The sequence below is a fragment of the Cervus canadensis genome, chromosome 23 (assembly GCF_019320065.1).
Source record: "Cervus canadensis isolate Bull #8, Minnesota chromosome 23, ASM1932006v1, whole genome shotgun sequence".
NCBI lineage: Eukaryota > Metazoa > Chordata > Mammalia > Artiodactyla > Cervidae > Cervus > Cervus canadensis.
In genome coordinates, this window is record NC_057408.1 from 49265271 (window position 1) to 49279399 (window position 14129).

Here is a 14129-nt window from a genome sequence, read left to right on the forward strand (position 1 = left end):
ACTGGTTCCTTTTTTTTTTTTTTTCCAACGTGACGTATCATATTTATTACTGGTCTCAGACTGATAGTGAGGAAATAAGAAACATCAGGAGCCAAGCATTACAGTAGTGATGTTCTCACTGTGATATGGCTGCTTAAATAAGTGATCTTAACATGTGTGCCACTTTTTATGTGAGGCTTCTTATAGACCCAGTTTGGTTCTTCTCCAATGTCTTCTCTTGGAGTTGTACCTAATTTTATTGCCAGTTTTCATTCGAATCCATTGAGGAATGGGACGATTCTGCTTTTGCTTCTTGGCCAGGAATTGCTTGATCTTGAAAGTCTTGTGAGAAGACATGGTGCGGACAGAACTCAACCGCACATAGGATGGCGGAGAAGAGAAAAGAGGGACTGGTGTCCTTACAAGAGGAAGGAAAAGAAGATGTGGACACACAAATGTATGGGGAAGAAGACCATGTGACAAGAAACACAGAGGTTGAATGCAGTGATGCCCCTGTAAGACAAGAAGGTCAAAGGCTACCAGCCACCAGGAAGAAGCCAGCAAAGATTCTTCCCTACTGCCTTCAAAGAGAGAGCAGAGCCCTGACAACACCTTAATTTTGGACTTCTAGCCTCCAGAACTGTGAAAGAATAAATTCCTGTTGTTTTAGTCTACCAAGTTTGTGATACTTTCTTATGGCATCTCTTGGAAATTAATGCAACAAGCAAGGATGAAAATAAGCATAGCTGTTACTGTCCTCATTTCTGTTACTGGTCACAAGACCATAGTTGATGTTTATAACTCCCCTCTTTCCATTACACAGTTCATATTTCCTTTTCCCTCTGCCAACAAGTCAGCTGACTGTAGTCCCATACCTGGCAGGTGGTTCAAGTATTCATTTTTGAAGGACTTTGCTCTCAGTCCTCAGTGGGTCGTTTTACTGTGATAATTTTATGTGTCAGTTTGACTGTTGACAGGGGACCAGGAAATTTGCACAAACATTATTCTGGCTGTCTCTGTGAGGTGTGTCCAGATAAGACTAGCCTTTAAATCAGTACACTGAGATAAGCAGACTTCCCTCCCTAATGTGAGTGGGTCTCTTATAAACAATTGAAGACCTAAATAGAATAAGAAGTCTGAATAAGAGGGAACTCCTTTTGCCTTACTACTTCAGCTGCGATATTGGTTTGTTTGTTTGTTTGCTTTTTCCTGGTCCTTTAACTTAGATCAAAACGTCAACTTCTCTTGGGTTTTGAGTCTGTGGACTTTTAAACTGGACCTGACACATATCATCAACTTTCCTAGTTCTCAAGCCTTTGGACTCAGACTGAACACATTAACTGTCCTGAATCTCCAGCTTGCTGACTGAAGATCTCTGGGCTCCTCAGCCTCCGTAATCCATTGAGCCAATTCCTCATAATTGGACTCTTTATTACAAAGATGTGTATTTTATTATACATTGTCATATATTAATAGTACATTTTATATTTTTGTATATGTTATCTATATGAAGACAAATGTGTGTGTGTGTGTGTGTGTGTGTGTTCAGTCTCTCAGTCATGTCAAACTCTTTGCAAACCCATGGACTGTAGCCCGCCAGGCTCCCCTGTCCATGGGATTTTCCAAGCAGGAATACTGGAGTGGGTTGCCATTTCCTTCTCCAGGGGATTTTCCCAATCCAGGGATCAAACCCACGTCTCCTGCATTGACAGGCAGATTCTTTGACCCACCACACCCCTGAGAACTGTGCTATGTGTGTGTGTTTACATATATATACATCCTATTGGCTCTGTTTCTCTGGAGAGCCCTAATGCATGTAGTCTACCATTAAATTTTACTAGAATTTATGTGTACTATTTTGAAATATGCCTCAAAGAATCTCTTGATTCCAAACGCAGGTCTTTCTTAACCTTTTCTGTAGCAAGAATCCCATTTCCACTTGGAAATCGGAACCCATGACTCAGTCAACACAGTAACCCTCTTCAGTGCTTGTCAATTTGTTGTTGTTCAGTGGCTAAGTTGTGTCCGACTCCTTGTGACCCCATGAACTGCAGCATGCCAGGTTTCCCTGTCCTTTGCTATCTACCGGAGTTTGCTCAAACTCATGTCCGTTGAGTCGGTGATGCCATCCAACCATCTCATCTTCTGTCATCCCCTTCTCCTTTTGTCTTCAGTCTTGAAAATCCCCAAGTGTTCAAGTGTCTGTCTCAACCTCCAATTCAGTGGAGATATTTTTGGTATTTTCTGGTGGAAACATTCCTCACTTGAAAAATAAGTTCTTTCAACCAATAAAACACACAGATGTAGAAATGGGAATCAAAACAGTTTTTTGGGGGATGGTTATTTAATAGTGTAAAAATGAATAAAGCCATGTTGACACCTTGGTTCCTGAGCCTATTGAGTATGGGAGCACCATATGTTTGTCACATGTTCAAAGCATATATCTCGGTTTGTGTTCTATGGTCAAGCATTTCATTTCAACTACAACTCAGGATAAAGCAGAAGCTATTTCTCAAAAGGAAAAATATTTATCAACAGAAGAGGACTTAATTTTGACCTAAAACCTCAGAGTTTCGCATTGGGATTCTACCATTAACATTTTACAGAGGATCCATGTTGTATGACCGTCTGTGACGGACATGTGACAACACAGGCTTTGCTGGCTCATATGGCCCACGTGACAGAGAAGCTTGCCCGGCAAAGTTTTCTCTTGTTTTAGGAACTACTCAAGACTGGCTTATACAAAGCAATATAAATGTGATATATCTTGTCTAAAAGACAAAAAAGCTCAAGTGTTTCTCCCTCTTTTTTAGCAGCTAAAACTACCATTTGCCTTATATTTTAGACAGGATATTCTTATGTGCCGCAGACTACTAGACTCCTGGCAACTTCATTAAATTGATAAGATGTAAATTTTCCTAGAGATTATCTGCTATCCACTGGTAAGCATGTGTCTTACTAAGGCATCTAGGGTTCTTATCACTTCTGGCCCTCCAAATCAAATTAATGTAATGACATTATTGGAGTGGACCAGCACGATATTCTCTGTAAGGTGGTGAGACAATCAAGGTCTCTGTAAACTAGATTATAACAGAGAGCAGTAGACTTTACATAGCCCTGAAGAAAGATATGAAAGGGCTGCAGCTGCTCCTGCTGGATATGAGCAATGTGCTTGCAATGATGCTTGTCAAATGGTACCGAGAAAAAAAACTCTTTGTAGATCAGCAATAGTTGGAGTTACACAACGGTATGCTCCACTAGAGACCACATCTAAAACAGTAGCTACAGTTCAGTCACTACCTGGTTAATTTTATAATAATACACAAGAGGCACCTTCCTTTGCAGGCTAAAGAGCAACTTCAATAGAGGGGTGACAGGAATCACTGTCTCCGCCTTTTTTAAGTCTGATGGCAGCACTAATCTCTGCAGTTCCCCTAGGGATGTGATTTGCTTTGAGTTTATTGTTTTGACAAGGAAGGGCAGTTACAGGACTTCTGTTTGGACTTTCTTACTGTTATGTTGCACTCCATAGATCAGGCGGCCAATATGCATATTATTCCAGTCTCCAAGCCTGTCTGTTCCAACTATGTATTCAGGAACTAGGGAACGAACTATAGGTGGTTTGCTGACATATTTGTACAATGCACTCTACACAAGAGTGGATTAACCATGTGACATCCATAAACTACCGCTCTGATCAGTGGGTCCCAGTGTCCTCTTACTCATAGCCAATATATAGGAGTTCGTTAAAGAGAATTTTCCCTTCCCTAGTGCCCACTTGATTGGGAAAATGGCTGCTGGTTTTGGGAGGGGCAGTAGGGGAGAAAACAGTGGGGAGAATTATAAGATAAAATTTTGGCTGTTCCAGGGCTTTCTCAGGAAAATCCAACTTCCTCTTTATTCAAGAACCTGCAAAATGGCATATATCTGCACACTGGATGCAAGGCTGTGGCTTTTCACTGTGATGATTCATATCTGTGACTAGCAGAGCTAGAGACTCTCTGATTGTATAGATCTAGAAGTACTTAAGTGAGATTCCCAATCTATGCCCACAGAAGGGACTCTGGGCCCTCAGTGATGTGGTGTGATGAGTTAACCAACCCTTCCTTGCTTTTCTGCTTACACACTTCTTTTTCTATGAAGACATAAATATCTTTTTTGTTTAAGTTGCTTTTGGAACTTGAAGCTGAAAGCAACCCTAACTAATTCAAGCTCTTGACTCATAATTAGATACGATACTTTAAAATGTTATTCTCTAGTGACTTTCGTTCTCTTCCTTCCTAAAATTATTTTTAAACAATCAAAACAATGTTATATTAGTTGGGATCTTTTCATCTCAAAAGACAGAAAATTCAACTCGAATTGGCTTAACCAAAAGAGGAAATCTCTTAGATCATATTACTGGGGGGAAAAAAACCCACAAAAGTTCTAGACTAATATGTGTTTTAACTTAGGAAGTCAAACTACACCTTCCGAATTCAGTTTTTTCTCCAGCTCTCATTTTCTTTCTTCAGTTTTTCTCCAGCTCTCATTTTCTCCTTTTCTTGGCTTCCTCTGTAGTCAAAGTGGCCTCAAGCTCCTGTCTCCATTCATCCTTGCTGTTAGAAGTTCAGGCAGAAAAGAGGTTCCCCACCCCCTCCCAACAGTCTCAGCAAAAGTCTCCTTGTGGGACAATAACTCTATCCTTGAATCAAACACTGAGGTCATGATCCATCTGGGTGTCATGTCACTCATAAGTTAGATGTGGTGTCAGCCCTACCCAAAGCAATAAAAGCAAGGACACCAGTGCCAAAGAAAAATGGAATAAATACTCAAGAGAAAAGAGTGTTTTGGAAAATGAATACTAATGACTCTGTTGGAATGTATCATGCCAGTGCTTAAGCTGAAATGGTTTGAATTCTGAAACAGATTTAGAGGAAATCATCTGACATTTTAGATAGGGCCAGCCTTTTGAATAGAAACAATGTGATAGAATGAAATGAGCCCTGAACTCAAGGCACTGATTCAACCTTAATACTGAGGCTACCCGCTCTGTGAGCTTCAGTGAATCACCTAACTTCTCTGATTCAGTTACTTCACATGTAAGACAAAGGGGTTAATCATCTTTGTACATAATAGTGCTTTTGATTCTTTTTTAAAAATATATCCCAACATGCTTAGGTTTGAGAAGCACCAAAGGTAGGTGTCTGAGGAGTCAGCTCAAGTATTTCTGTGGCCAAACTTGTCGGAAATGCATACATATTAGGGACCATAATCCTTTTTTAAAATGTTTGATGTATTTATTTACCTTTTGCAGCGCTGTCTTCATTGCTGCACACAGGCTTTCGGTAGTTGCGGTGAGTGGGCTCAGTACCACACTTGTGGTGCACAGGCTTATTTGTTCCACAGTATGTGGGATCTTCCTGGATCAGGGATTGAACTCATGTCCCCTGCACCTGCAGGTGGGTTCTCAACCACTGGACCACCAGGGAAGTTCCAGGGAGCCAAAATCTTTGACCTGTGTGTCAGGCTGGGTTGAAGGCACTCTACTTGTGAGTCCCTACACTCACAAGTAGGGACACTATCAGCCCCCACACATCTGTTGCCAGTCAGAATCTGTCTTTGGGGGGGCATCCAACATGGTCCAGAGGTTAGGAATCTGCCTTGCAATGCATGGGACACAGGTTTGATCCCTGATCTTGGAAGATCCCACATGCCTTGGAGCAACTAAGTCTGTGAGCAACAGCAAAGACCCAGTGCAGCCAAAAATAATTAAAAAAAAAAGAAACAAAAAGTCTGTCTTTGGGACCTGAAGCACACTTGCATCTTTCCCAGGTCCCTTCCAATCCCAGCCAACAAATACCACTTCTTTTCCTTTGTCCTCCCACATTAGGTTCACCAACCGTGAGAACCTGAGTAAAGTAACAAGACTCTTGTGAAATCTTAAGATGTGTTTTGTTTTGCTTTTTTTCTCAGAAAGATGAGCGAGCAATCCTTACCTTCCTGTTGGCTTGGGAACATATAAATTCCAGCAATTCTTTGTGTTCCCATGAACCCTTTGAGTCCTCTCAAGCATTCCATCACAGAAAAAGTTGCCAATGGACAGTGAGTTCAATTATAATTCCAAGTGCTAAACTGTACAAACTTTGTCTTATCTGTTACTTCTCTACCTCCATGATCTACACTTACACTATTTCACTGGAAATTCTAACAGGAAGATGAAAATTCTAGAGGTAGGTGATGGTGATGGTTGAATAACAATCCAAATGAAGTTAATGCCACTAAAGTGTATAGTTAAAAATGGTTAGAATGAAAAAAAATGGTTAAAATGATAAATTTTATGCTATGTGTATTTTGACACAATAAAAAGAATTATAAATTGATAAACAGGAATTATAATATGATCCAGCAATTCCATGTGTGCGTGCTAAGTCACTTCAGTTGTGTCCGACTCTTTGCAACCCAATGGACTCTAGCCTGCCAGGCACCTCTGTCCATGGTTATTCTCTAGGCAAGAATACTGGAGTGGGTTGCCATGCCCTTCTCCAGGGGATCTTCCTGACCCAGGGATCAAATCCATGTCTCCCAACTCTCCTGCATTGGCAGGCAGGTTCTTTACCACTAATTCCAGCTGGGAAGTCGCCCAGCTATTCCACCTCTAGGTATATACCCAAAGAAATTGAAAGCCTTCACTCAAACAGATATTTGTATGACAATGTAATTTACAATATCCAAAAGGTGGAAACACTCCAGGTGTTCATCAACAGGTGAATGGACAAACAAGATGTGGTATACACATACAATGGACTATTATTTAGCTGTAAAAACAAGTGATGTTCTGATGCTATAACATGGATGAACCTTGAAGGTATTATAATGAGTAAAGTATGCCAGACAGAAAAGGATAAATATTGTATGATCCCATTTATATGAGGCACCTATAATATTCAAGTTAATAGAGATAGCAAGTAGATTAGAAGTCACCAGAGAGGTTGGTGGAAAAGTATTGAGGAGTTACTGCTCAGTGGTTACAGAGTTTCTACTCGGGGCAATGAAAACATTTGGGAAATAGAAGCGGTGATGATTTCATAGCAAATGAAATGTGCTTGATTACATGAAAATTAATTACATGAAAATGTAATTAATGTCACTGAATTTTACACTTAAAAATGGTTAATGTGACGAGTTTGTTTTATGTGTAATATATTGATAACAAAACAGCATATGTATTTACTATGTCAATTTATAATTTTTTCAAATTTATGATGTAATATACAAAAAACTATTGAGTTATACACTCTAAGTTGGTGAATTGTATGGTATATGAACTATACCTCAGTAAAACTGTTTTCGGCTCTCTAGGTAGCTTAGTGGTAAAAAATCTGCCTGTCAATGCAGGAGACTTGAATTTAGTCCCTGGGCCGGGAAGATCCCCTGGAGAAGGAAATGGCAACCCACTCCAGTATTCTTGCTTGGGAAGTCTCATGGACGGAGGAGCTTGGTGGGCTACAGTCCATGGGATTGCTGTAGGAGATAGATGGGCTCCAGGTTAGACCAACTGGCTTCCTGTTTACATTTCATGGAGCATGAATAAGTGGGTTTCACGCTGGATACTTAACGACTGTTAAAATTTTCTGAGGCAAGAGATGGGTAGGGTACAGTTAAGGCATTTTTGATCAGCCTCCTTTTTACCCTCTGAAATGGAAGTAACAACAGAAACAGCATAAATAGCCAGTGTTCGTCTCTTGTAAACACCTTAGGGTAATAGTTGTGGCAATAGTCAAGGAAACAGTCATGGCAAAGTCAAAGAGGGGCAAAACTCTGAGTAAAGGACTAAGGGATCTCCACTCCCCCCTCTTTGGGACAAGGGAGACACTACACATCCTCAGAAAGGATCCTTTTGGGTCAAAAGTGAAGGAATAATGCCAGGCCTTAATTGTCTTGCTCCTTGCCTTCACTTCGAGATCCATTTTTTGCTGAAGGATGCAAGCACATCCAGGGGAGTGTCCCGGGGAGGCGGGGTGGAAAAAGAAACCAGATAAGTGGCCTGAAGGAAGACAAAGACCCAGAAGATCTGCCCCGTATAAATGACTTAACCACCTCTTCACTGCACTCCTCCTCGCTGAGAGGGGACCCTTTTTTTCCACTGTGCATCTCTGCCTTGCTTTGGCCTTAACTAAAACTGTCTCTCCGCATGCTCTCTCACTTGTTATTGTGCTATGTCTCTAATCATAAACTTTGTACCTGCATTTACAGTTTCTGCCTCTATGATAAATGCAACCGTCCAGGGAAAAATAGCTTCTAGCCTCTAACCCTTGCTTGTCTGGAGGCTAGGATCCCTGGTTCTTATTCAGGCCTCCCAGGTTCAGTTCCCGGTCAGGGATTTAAGATCTCACTTCATACTACGGCTCACTACTGCCTCACTGAGATCAGGCTCACAAAGAGTCAGACATGACTTGGCAACTAAACAACAACAACAAAGCTGTTTTTAAAAACAAGACAGAGGTTGGCTGAGTGGAGAAAACAAACATAATCCACCTATAAGGGATTCATTTTAGTATCAAAGATACAAATAAGTGGAAAATGAAAGGATGGAAAAATATATTCCATGTATATTAGTTCTCTGTGACAAATTACCATAACCTGGGTTGCTGAAAACATTGGAAATAGATTCTCTTGTAGTGCTGGAGCCCAGGAGTCCAAAATAAAGGCACCAGCCAGGTTAGTTCCTTCCAGGTGCTGATGGAGACTCCATCGCATGCCTCTCTCGTAGCTGCTGGTAGCTCCTAGTATCGTTGGAATACCATGGCTTGTAGAGAAATCACATCAATCTGTGCCTCCACATCGCCTTTTTCTCTGTGTGTCTCTCACATTCCCTTCCCTTTCTCTTACAGGGACTTCTATCATTGGATTTAAGGCCCACCCTAAGATCAAAATGATCTTGTCTCAAGACCCTTAACCCAACTGCAGCAAAGACCCTATTTCTAGCTAAGGTCATGAACACAAATATCAGGACTGAGATAGATCTTTTTGTCATCATTGTTGAACCCACTACAACATATAAATAGTGACCAAAAGAGAGCAGAATAGCTGGACGAATGACTGACAAAAGCAAAACTTTAGAAAATGTCCTGGCAGTCCAGTAGTTAGGACTCTTTACTGTCACTGCTGAAGGCCTGGGTTCAAGCCCTAGTTGGGGAACTAACATCCCACAAGCTGCACAGTGTAGCAAAATAAATAAATAAAAACAAAAACTTTGAGTAAAAAATTATTTAAAAAACAAAGACATTTTATATTGCTGAGGAGGTCAGTCTTTCAAGAGGATATAACAATTATAAATACTGTTGTTGTTTAGTTGCTAAGTTGTGTCTGACTCTTTGTGACCCCATAGACTGCAGCCTGCCAGGCTCCTCTGTCCATGGGATTTCCCAGGCAAGAATACTGGAGTTGCCACTTCCTTCTCCAGGGAATCTTCCCTGACGCAGGGATTGAACCCAAGTCTCTTGCATTGGCAGGCAGATTGTATACCACTGAGCCAGCAGGGAAGCCCTATAAACATATATTCATCTATACAAACTAAATATATCAACCTAAAAGGTGGCAGAATTGAAGGGATAAACAGTTCTACAATAATCGAAGACTCCAATATGCTATGTCAGTAATGGATGGAACAACCTCACAGAAGATCAATAAGGATATATTCAACACTATAAGCCAAATGGACCTAACAGACATCTATAGAATACACTACCCAACAACAAGAGTGCATATTCTTCTCAGCTAAACGTGAAAAGGTTCTCCTGGATAGGTCTACATTAAGCCACAAAACAATCTTGATAAATTTAAAAGATTGAAAATCATACACAGTATCCTGTATGACCATGGAATGAATGGAATGAAACTAATAGCAGAAGGAAACTTGGAAATTTTGCAAATGTGTGGAAATGGATCACACTCAAACCTGTGAGTCAAAGAAATCCAAAGAGTAGAAAATAAGATATATGAAAATGTGTCAGAACTCATAGGAATACAGCACAAGCAGTGCTCAGAGAGAAATTTATAGCTGAAAATGCTCACATTAAAAAAGAAGAAAGATCCCAAATCAATGGCTTCCCTGGTGGCTCAGTCAGGAGAGAATCCGCCTGCAATGCAGGAGACCACCGCAGCACAGGAAACCTGGTTCGATCCCTTGGTCTGGAAGATCTGAAGAAGGAAATGGCAGCCCACTCCAGTATCCTTGCCTGGAAAATCCCATGGACAGAGGAGACCGGTGGGCTAGAGTCCATGGGGTCGCAAGAGCTTGACACTACTTAGCGACTAAACCATAACCACAACAATACCCCAATTAACTAAAAGAAAAGAGCAAGTTATACCCAAAGCTAGCAGAAGGAAGATAATAAAGATTAGAGCAGAGATAAATGAAATAAAGAATAGAAAAACAAAAGAACCAATAAAGCCAAAAGTTAATTCTTTGAAAACAAAAGGAACAAACATTTAGCTAGACTAAGGAAAACAAAGAAGATGTAAATTAACTAAAATCAAATTGAAAGTGGGGATCTAACAGAGGCAAAAAGTATTATTGAAATATACTATGATCAACTATGGGCTTCCCTGGTGGCTCAGCTGGTAAAGAATCCACCTGCAATTTGGGAAACCTGGGTTGGATCCTTGGTCTGGGAAGATCCCCTGGAGAAGGGAACGGCTACCCACTCCAGTATTCTGGCCTGGAGAATTCCATGGACTGTATAGTCCATGGGGTCTCAAAGAGTAGGACACGATTCAGTGACTTTCAGTTTCATGACCAACTATATGCTAACAAATTAGATAACTAAACAAAATGGACAAACTTCTAGGAAAACACATACTACCAAAACTGACTCAAGAAGAGAAAAATTGGGGGGAGTTGCTGGTGTTCTAATAGTTAGAATTTGGCACTTTCACTGCCCTGGCTAGGGTTCACTCCCTGGTTGGGTAATTGAGATCCCACAAGCTGCCTGGAGCAGCCAAAAAAAAGGAAGAAGAAACAGAAAAATGTGAACTGACTTATAACAAGTAAAAATTGAATCAGAAATCAAAAACTTTCTCCCCAAAAGAGCCTAGGGCCAGAAGGCTTCACTGGTGAACTCTACCAAACATTCAAAGAATTAACACCAAGCACTTCTCAAACGCCTACAAAAAATAAAAAAGGAAGAAGCATTTCCTAACTTACTCTGTGACCCCAGTTTTACCCTGGTACTAAAACCAACACAACAAAGGGCAAGTGAAAACCAATATCCCTTATGAATATGGATGAAAAAAATCTTCAACAAAATAGTAACAAACCTAACCCAGCAGCGTGCTAAGAGGAGTACACATCATGAACAAGTGGAATTTATCCCAGAAGACAAGGGTGGTTTAACTTAAGAAAACTATAGCACATTACCAGAATAAAGGGGGGAAAAAAGCACATGATCATCTCATTTAATGCTGAAAAAGCATTTGAAAATATCCAGCACCTTTTCATGATGAAAACCTTCAACAAACTAGGAGTAGAAGGGAATTTTCTCACCATGATAAGCGTCACTTATGAAAAACTCACTGCTAACATTCTACTCAGAGGTCAAGGCTGTACTTTTATCTGAGGCTTAAAGTCCTCCTCCAAGTTCACAAGGTTATTCAGAGAATTCCTTTTCTTGCCTCTTTAGAACTCATGGAGACTTGATTCTTAAAGGCCAGCAGAGGGACTTTCCTGGTGGTCCAGTGGCTGAGACTCCATGCTCCCAGTACAGGGGTCTGGGTTCCTTCCCTGGTCTGGGAACTAGATCTCACATGCCTTGACTAAGAGTTTGCATGTCACAACTAAGACCTGAAATGGCCAAATAAATAAAAAAAAATTTTTTAAAGGCCAGCAGAGATTTCTGACCCTCTTTTAAAAGGCTCATCTGATTTACTCTCGTTGTTCAGTCGCTCAGTTGTATAGGACTCTTTGTGACCCCATGGACTGCAGCATGCCAGGCTTTCCTGTCCTTCACCATGTCCTAGAGCTTGCTCAAACTCATATCCATCCAACCAGGATAATCTCCTCTTCAATTAACTCAAAGTCAACTGATTATAGACCTTGATTACATCTGCAAATTCACTTCACCTTTGCCATAGAATGCAACATAATCACAGAAATGACGTGCCATCATATTCACATGGGAAGGGAGTTATACAAGTCTGTGCACAGGCATACGTCATTTTATTGCACTTTGCTTTATTGAAACTTGCAGACCCTGAGTTCTTACACATTGAAGTTTTGTGGCAACCCTGCTTGTCAGGTGATGGTTAACTTTTTTTAGCAATAAAGTATTTTCTAGTTAAAGTATGTACATTATTTTCTTTAGACATAATGCTATTATTGCACAATTAATAGACGACAGTATGGTGTAAACATAGCTTTCATATGCACTAGGAAATCAAAAAGTTTGTATGACTTGCTTTATTGTGATATTTATTTTACTGCAGTGATCTAGAACCAAATGCAGTATCTCCAAGGTAAACTTGAACGTATGGGGAGGAATCTTGAGAAGAGGACATCCTAGAATTCTGGATACCATAGGTTATGATCTTTGATGAAGTAGGAAAAAAATCATTACCTTCACTTGTGTTTGGCTATCATCATCCCCCTCCTAAGCCCTCAAAGACTATCAATCATACACATGTGAATGCGTATACAGGTAAGTTTGGAGATTTCAACTAAGAAGGTAAGAATATACTGTTCTCTTTTCCTTTTTTTAAATTTAACTTAAATGAGTTGCCTTGCTCAAGGACTTATTTTAGCACATCCTTGCAGTGTTTCTCATGACCACTCCACACTTGCCTACTATGGGTACATTAACTTGTAAACAAGCTATTTGGGAATTAACAGGGCAGGGTGTTTTCGCAGATGTCAAGGTGGCCAAAAATATTTCTTTTTCCAACCACATGTGATCAGAAAGCTGCATCTTTGCATGGAGGGTAATTATATTGATGTTCTATTAAGATGATTTTGATTTCAACCATTTCTCTTGGAGTCCATACAATAATTTCTCTTTCTTTCTCTTTCTATCTGTCTGTTAGTCATTCTATCTTACACAGAGTGTGTCTTTGGCCTCCCCCTGGGGAAGGAGGAAGAAGAAGCATCAACTTTATGTTCCTCCAGTTAGGTTAGAGCCTGAAAATTAATCTGCTCCATAAGAAGGTATTCTCAAATGACTCTAGTTACCTTGGAGGAAGCAGGCTAATTCATCTCCCTATTGTGGATACTACTTGGCTGCCATTTTCTGAATCTAATAAACACAAATTAACCTTGAGGAAGCTTTAATCATCACAGTGATAAATCTAAACAGTACAGGCTGGGCTGTGGACCAGAGACTCATCTGCCCCCTTGACCGCTTCCTAAGCTTTCAAAAAGTGCAACTTGCTTCTTGCCTAGACCTCCACAGGGGGTCCCACGTGTCTGTTCATCCTTTCCAACACTTTTTGCCTGTTACTTAGCCCTTCCTTATTTTAGCTCCTTTTCTCATCCTCAAGTCTCCTGCTTCAGTTCCTAGGGGACAGCGCATCTCCCAAAGAAATCGATCACTTAGAAGTCAGATTGTTAGTGCTTAGGTTGGACTTTGTTAGTTTTAGGGATTGTTAGTGCTAAAGTTAGGGCTGCAATCAATGCAATAAAAATTAAAACTGAGGAATTTAGGGCCAGAGTGGTTTATTAATAAATAATTTGGCAACCATCTGCAATTTTTAATAACAATCGGTATAGAGCGACAATATTTTTTTAATTGAATGTAACCTAAAATTTTGTGTTTCATTAAATCTGTGTCTTATGATTTGCAATTCTCAAATTCGCTGTCAGTGTAAACCATTCTGTCCTCTGAGTTCTGTGGCTGAAATGCCATGTAATTGAGGAGGTTAAGGATTTATGTTGTTTCCGATTATAAGTAGAATTTTTGCTTTAACCAAAAATTAAAGGGGAAAAAAAAAAAACCAAGCCAGAGATATTGCTAAGAGGTTTGAAGTCGCTCAGTCGTGTCTGACTCTCTGTGACCCCATGGACTATATATATAGCCCACCAGGCTCCTCCGGCCGTGGGATTCTCCAGGCACGAATACTGGAATGGGGTTGCCATGTCCTTCTCCAGGAGATCTTCCCGACCCAGGGATCAAACCCGG

General features: G+C 40.4%; 1 protein-coding gene across 1 annotated transcript in view; it reads right to left on the bottom strand.

The window, feature by feature from the left end:
• Positions 1-32: 32 nt before the first annotated feature.
• Positions 33-14129, bottom strand: part of LOC122425757 (putative 60S ribosomal protein L39-like 5) — a 28187-nt gene continuing 14090 nt past the window's right edge. The window contains exon 4 of the mRNA XM_043444360.1: positions 33-349. Coding sequence (XP_043300295.1) covers positions 181-336 — 156 coding nt within the window. The 5' untranslated portion in view covers positions 337-349 and the 3' untranslated portion in view covers positions 33-180. The remainder of the gene's footprint in view (positions 350-14129) is intronic.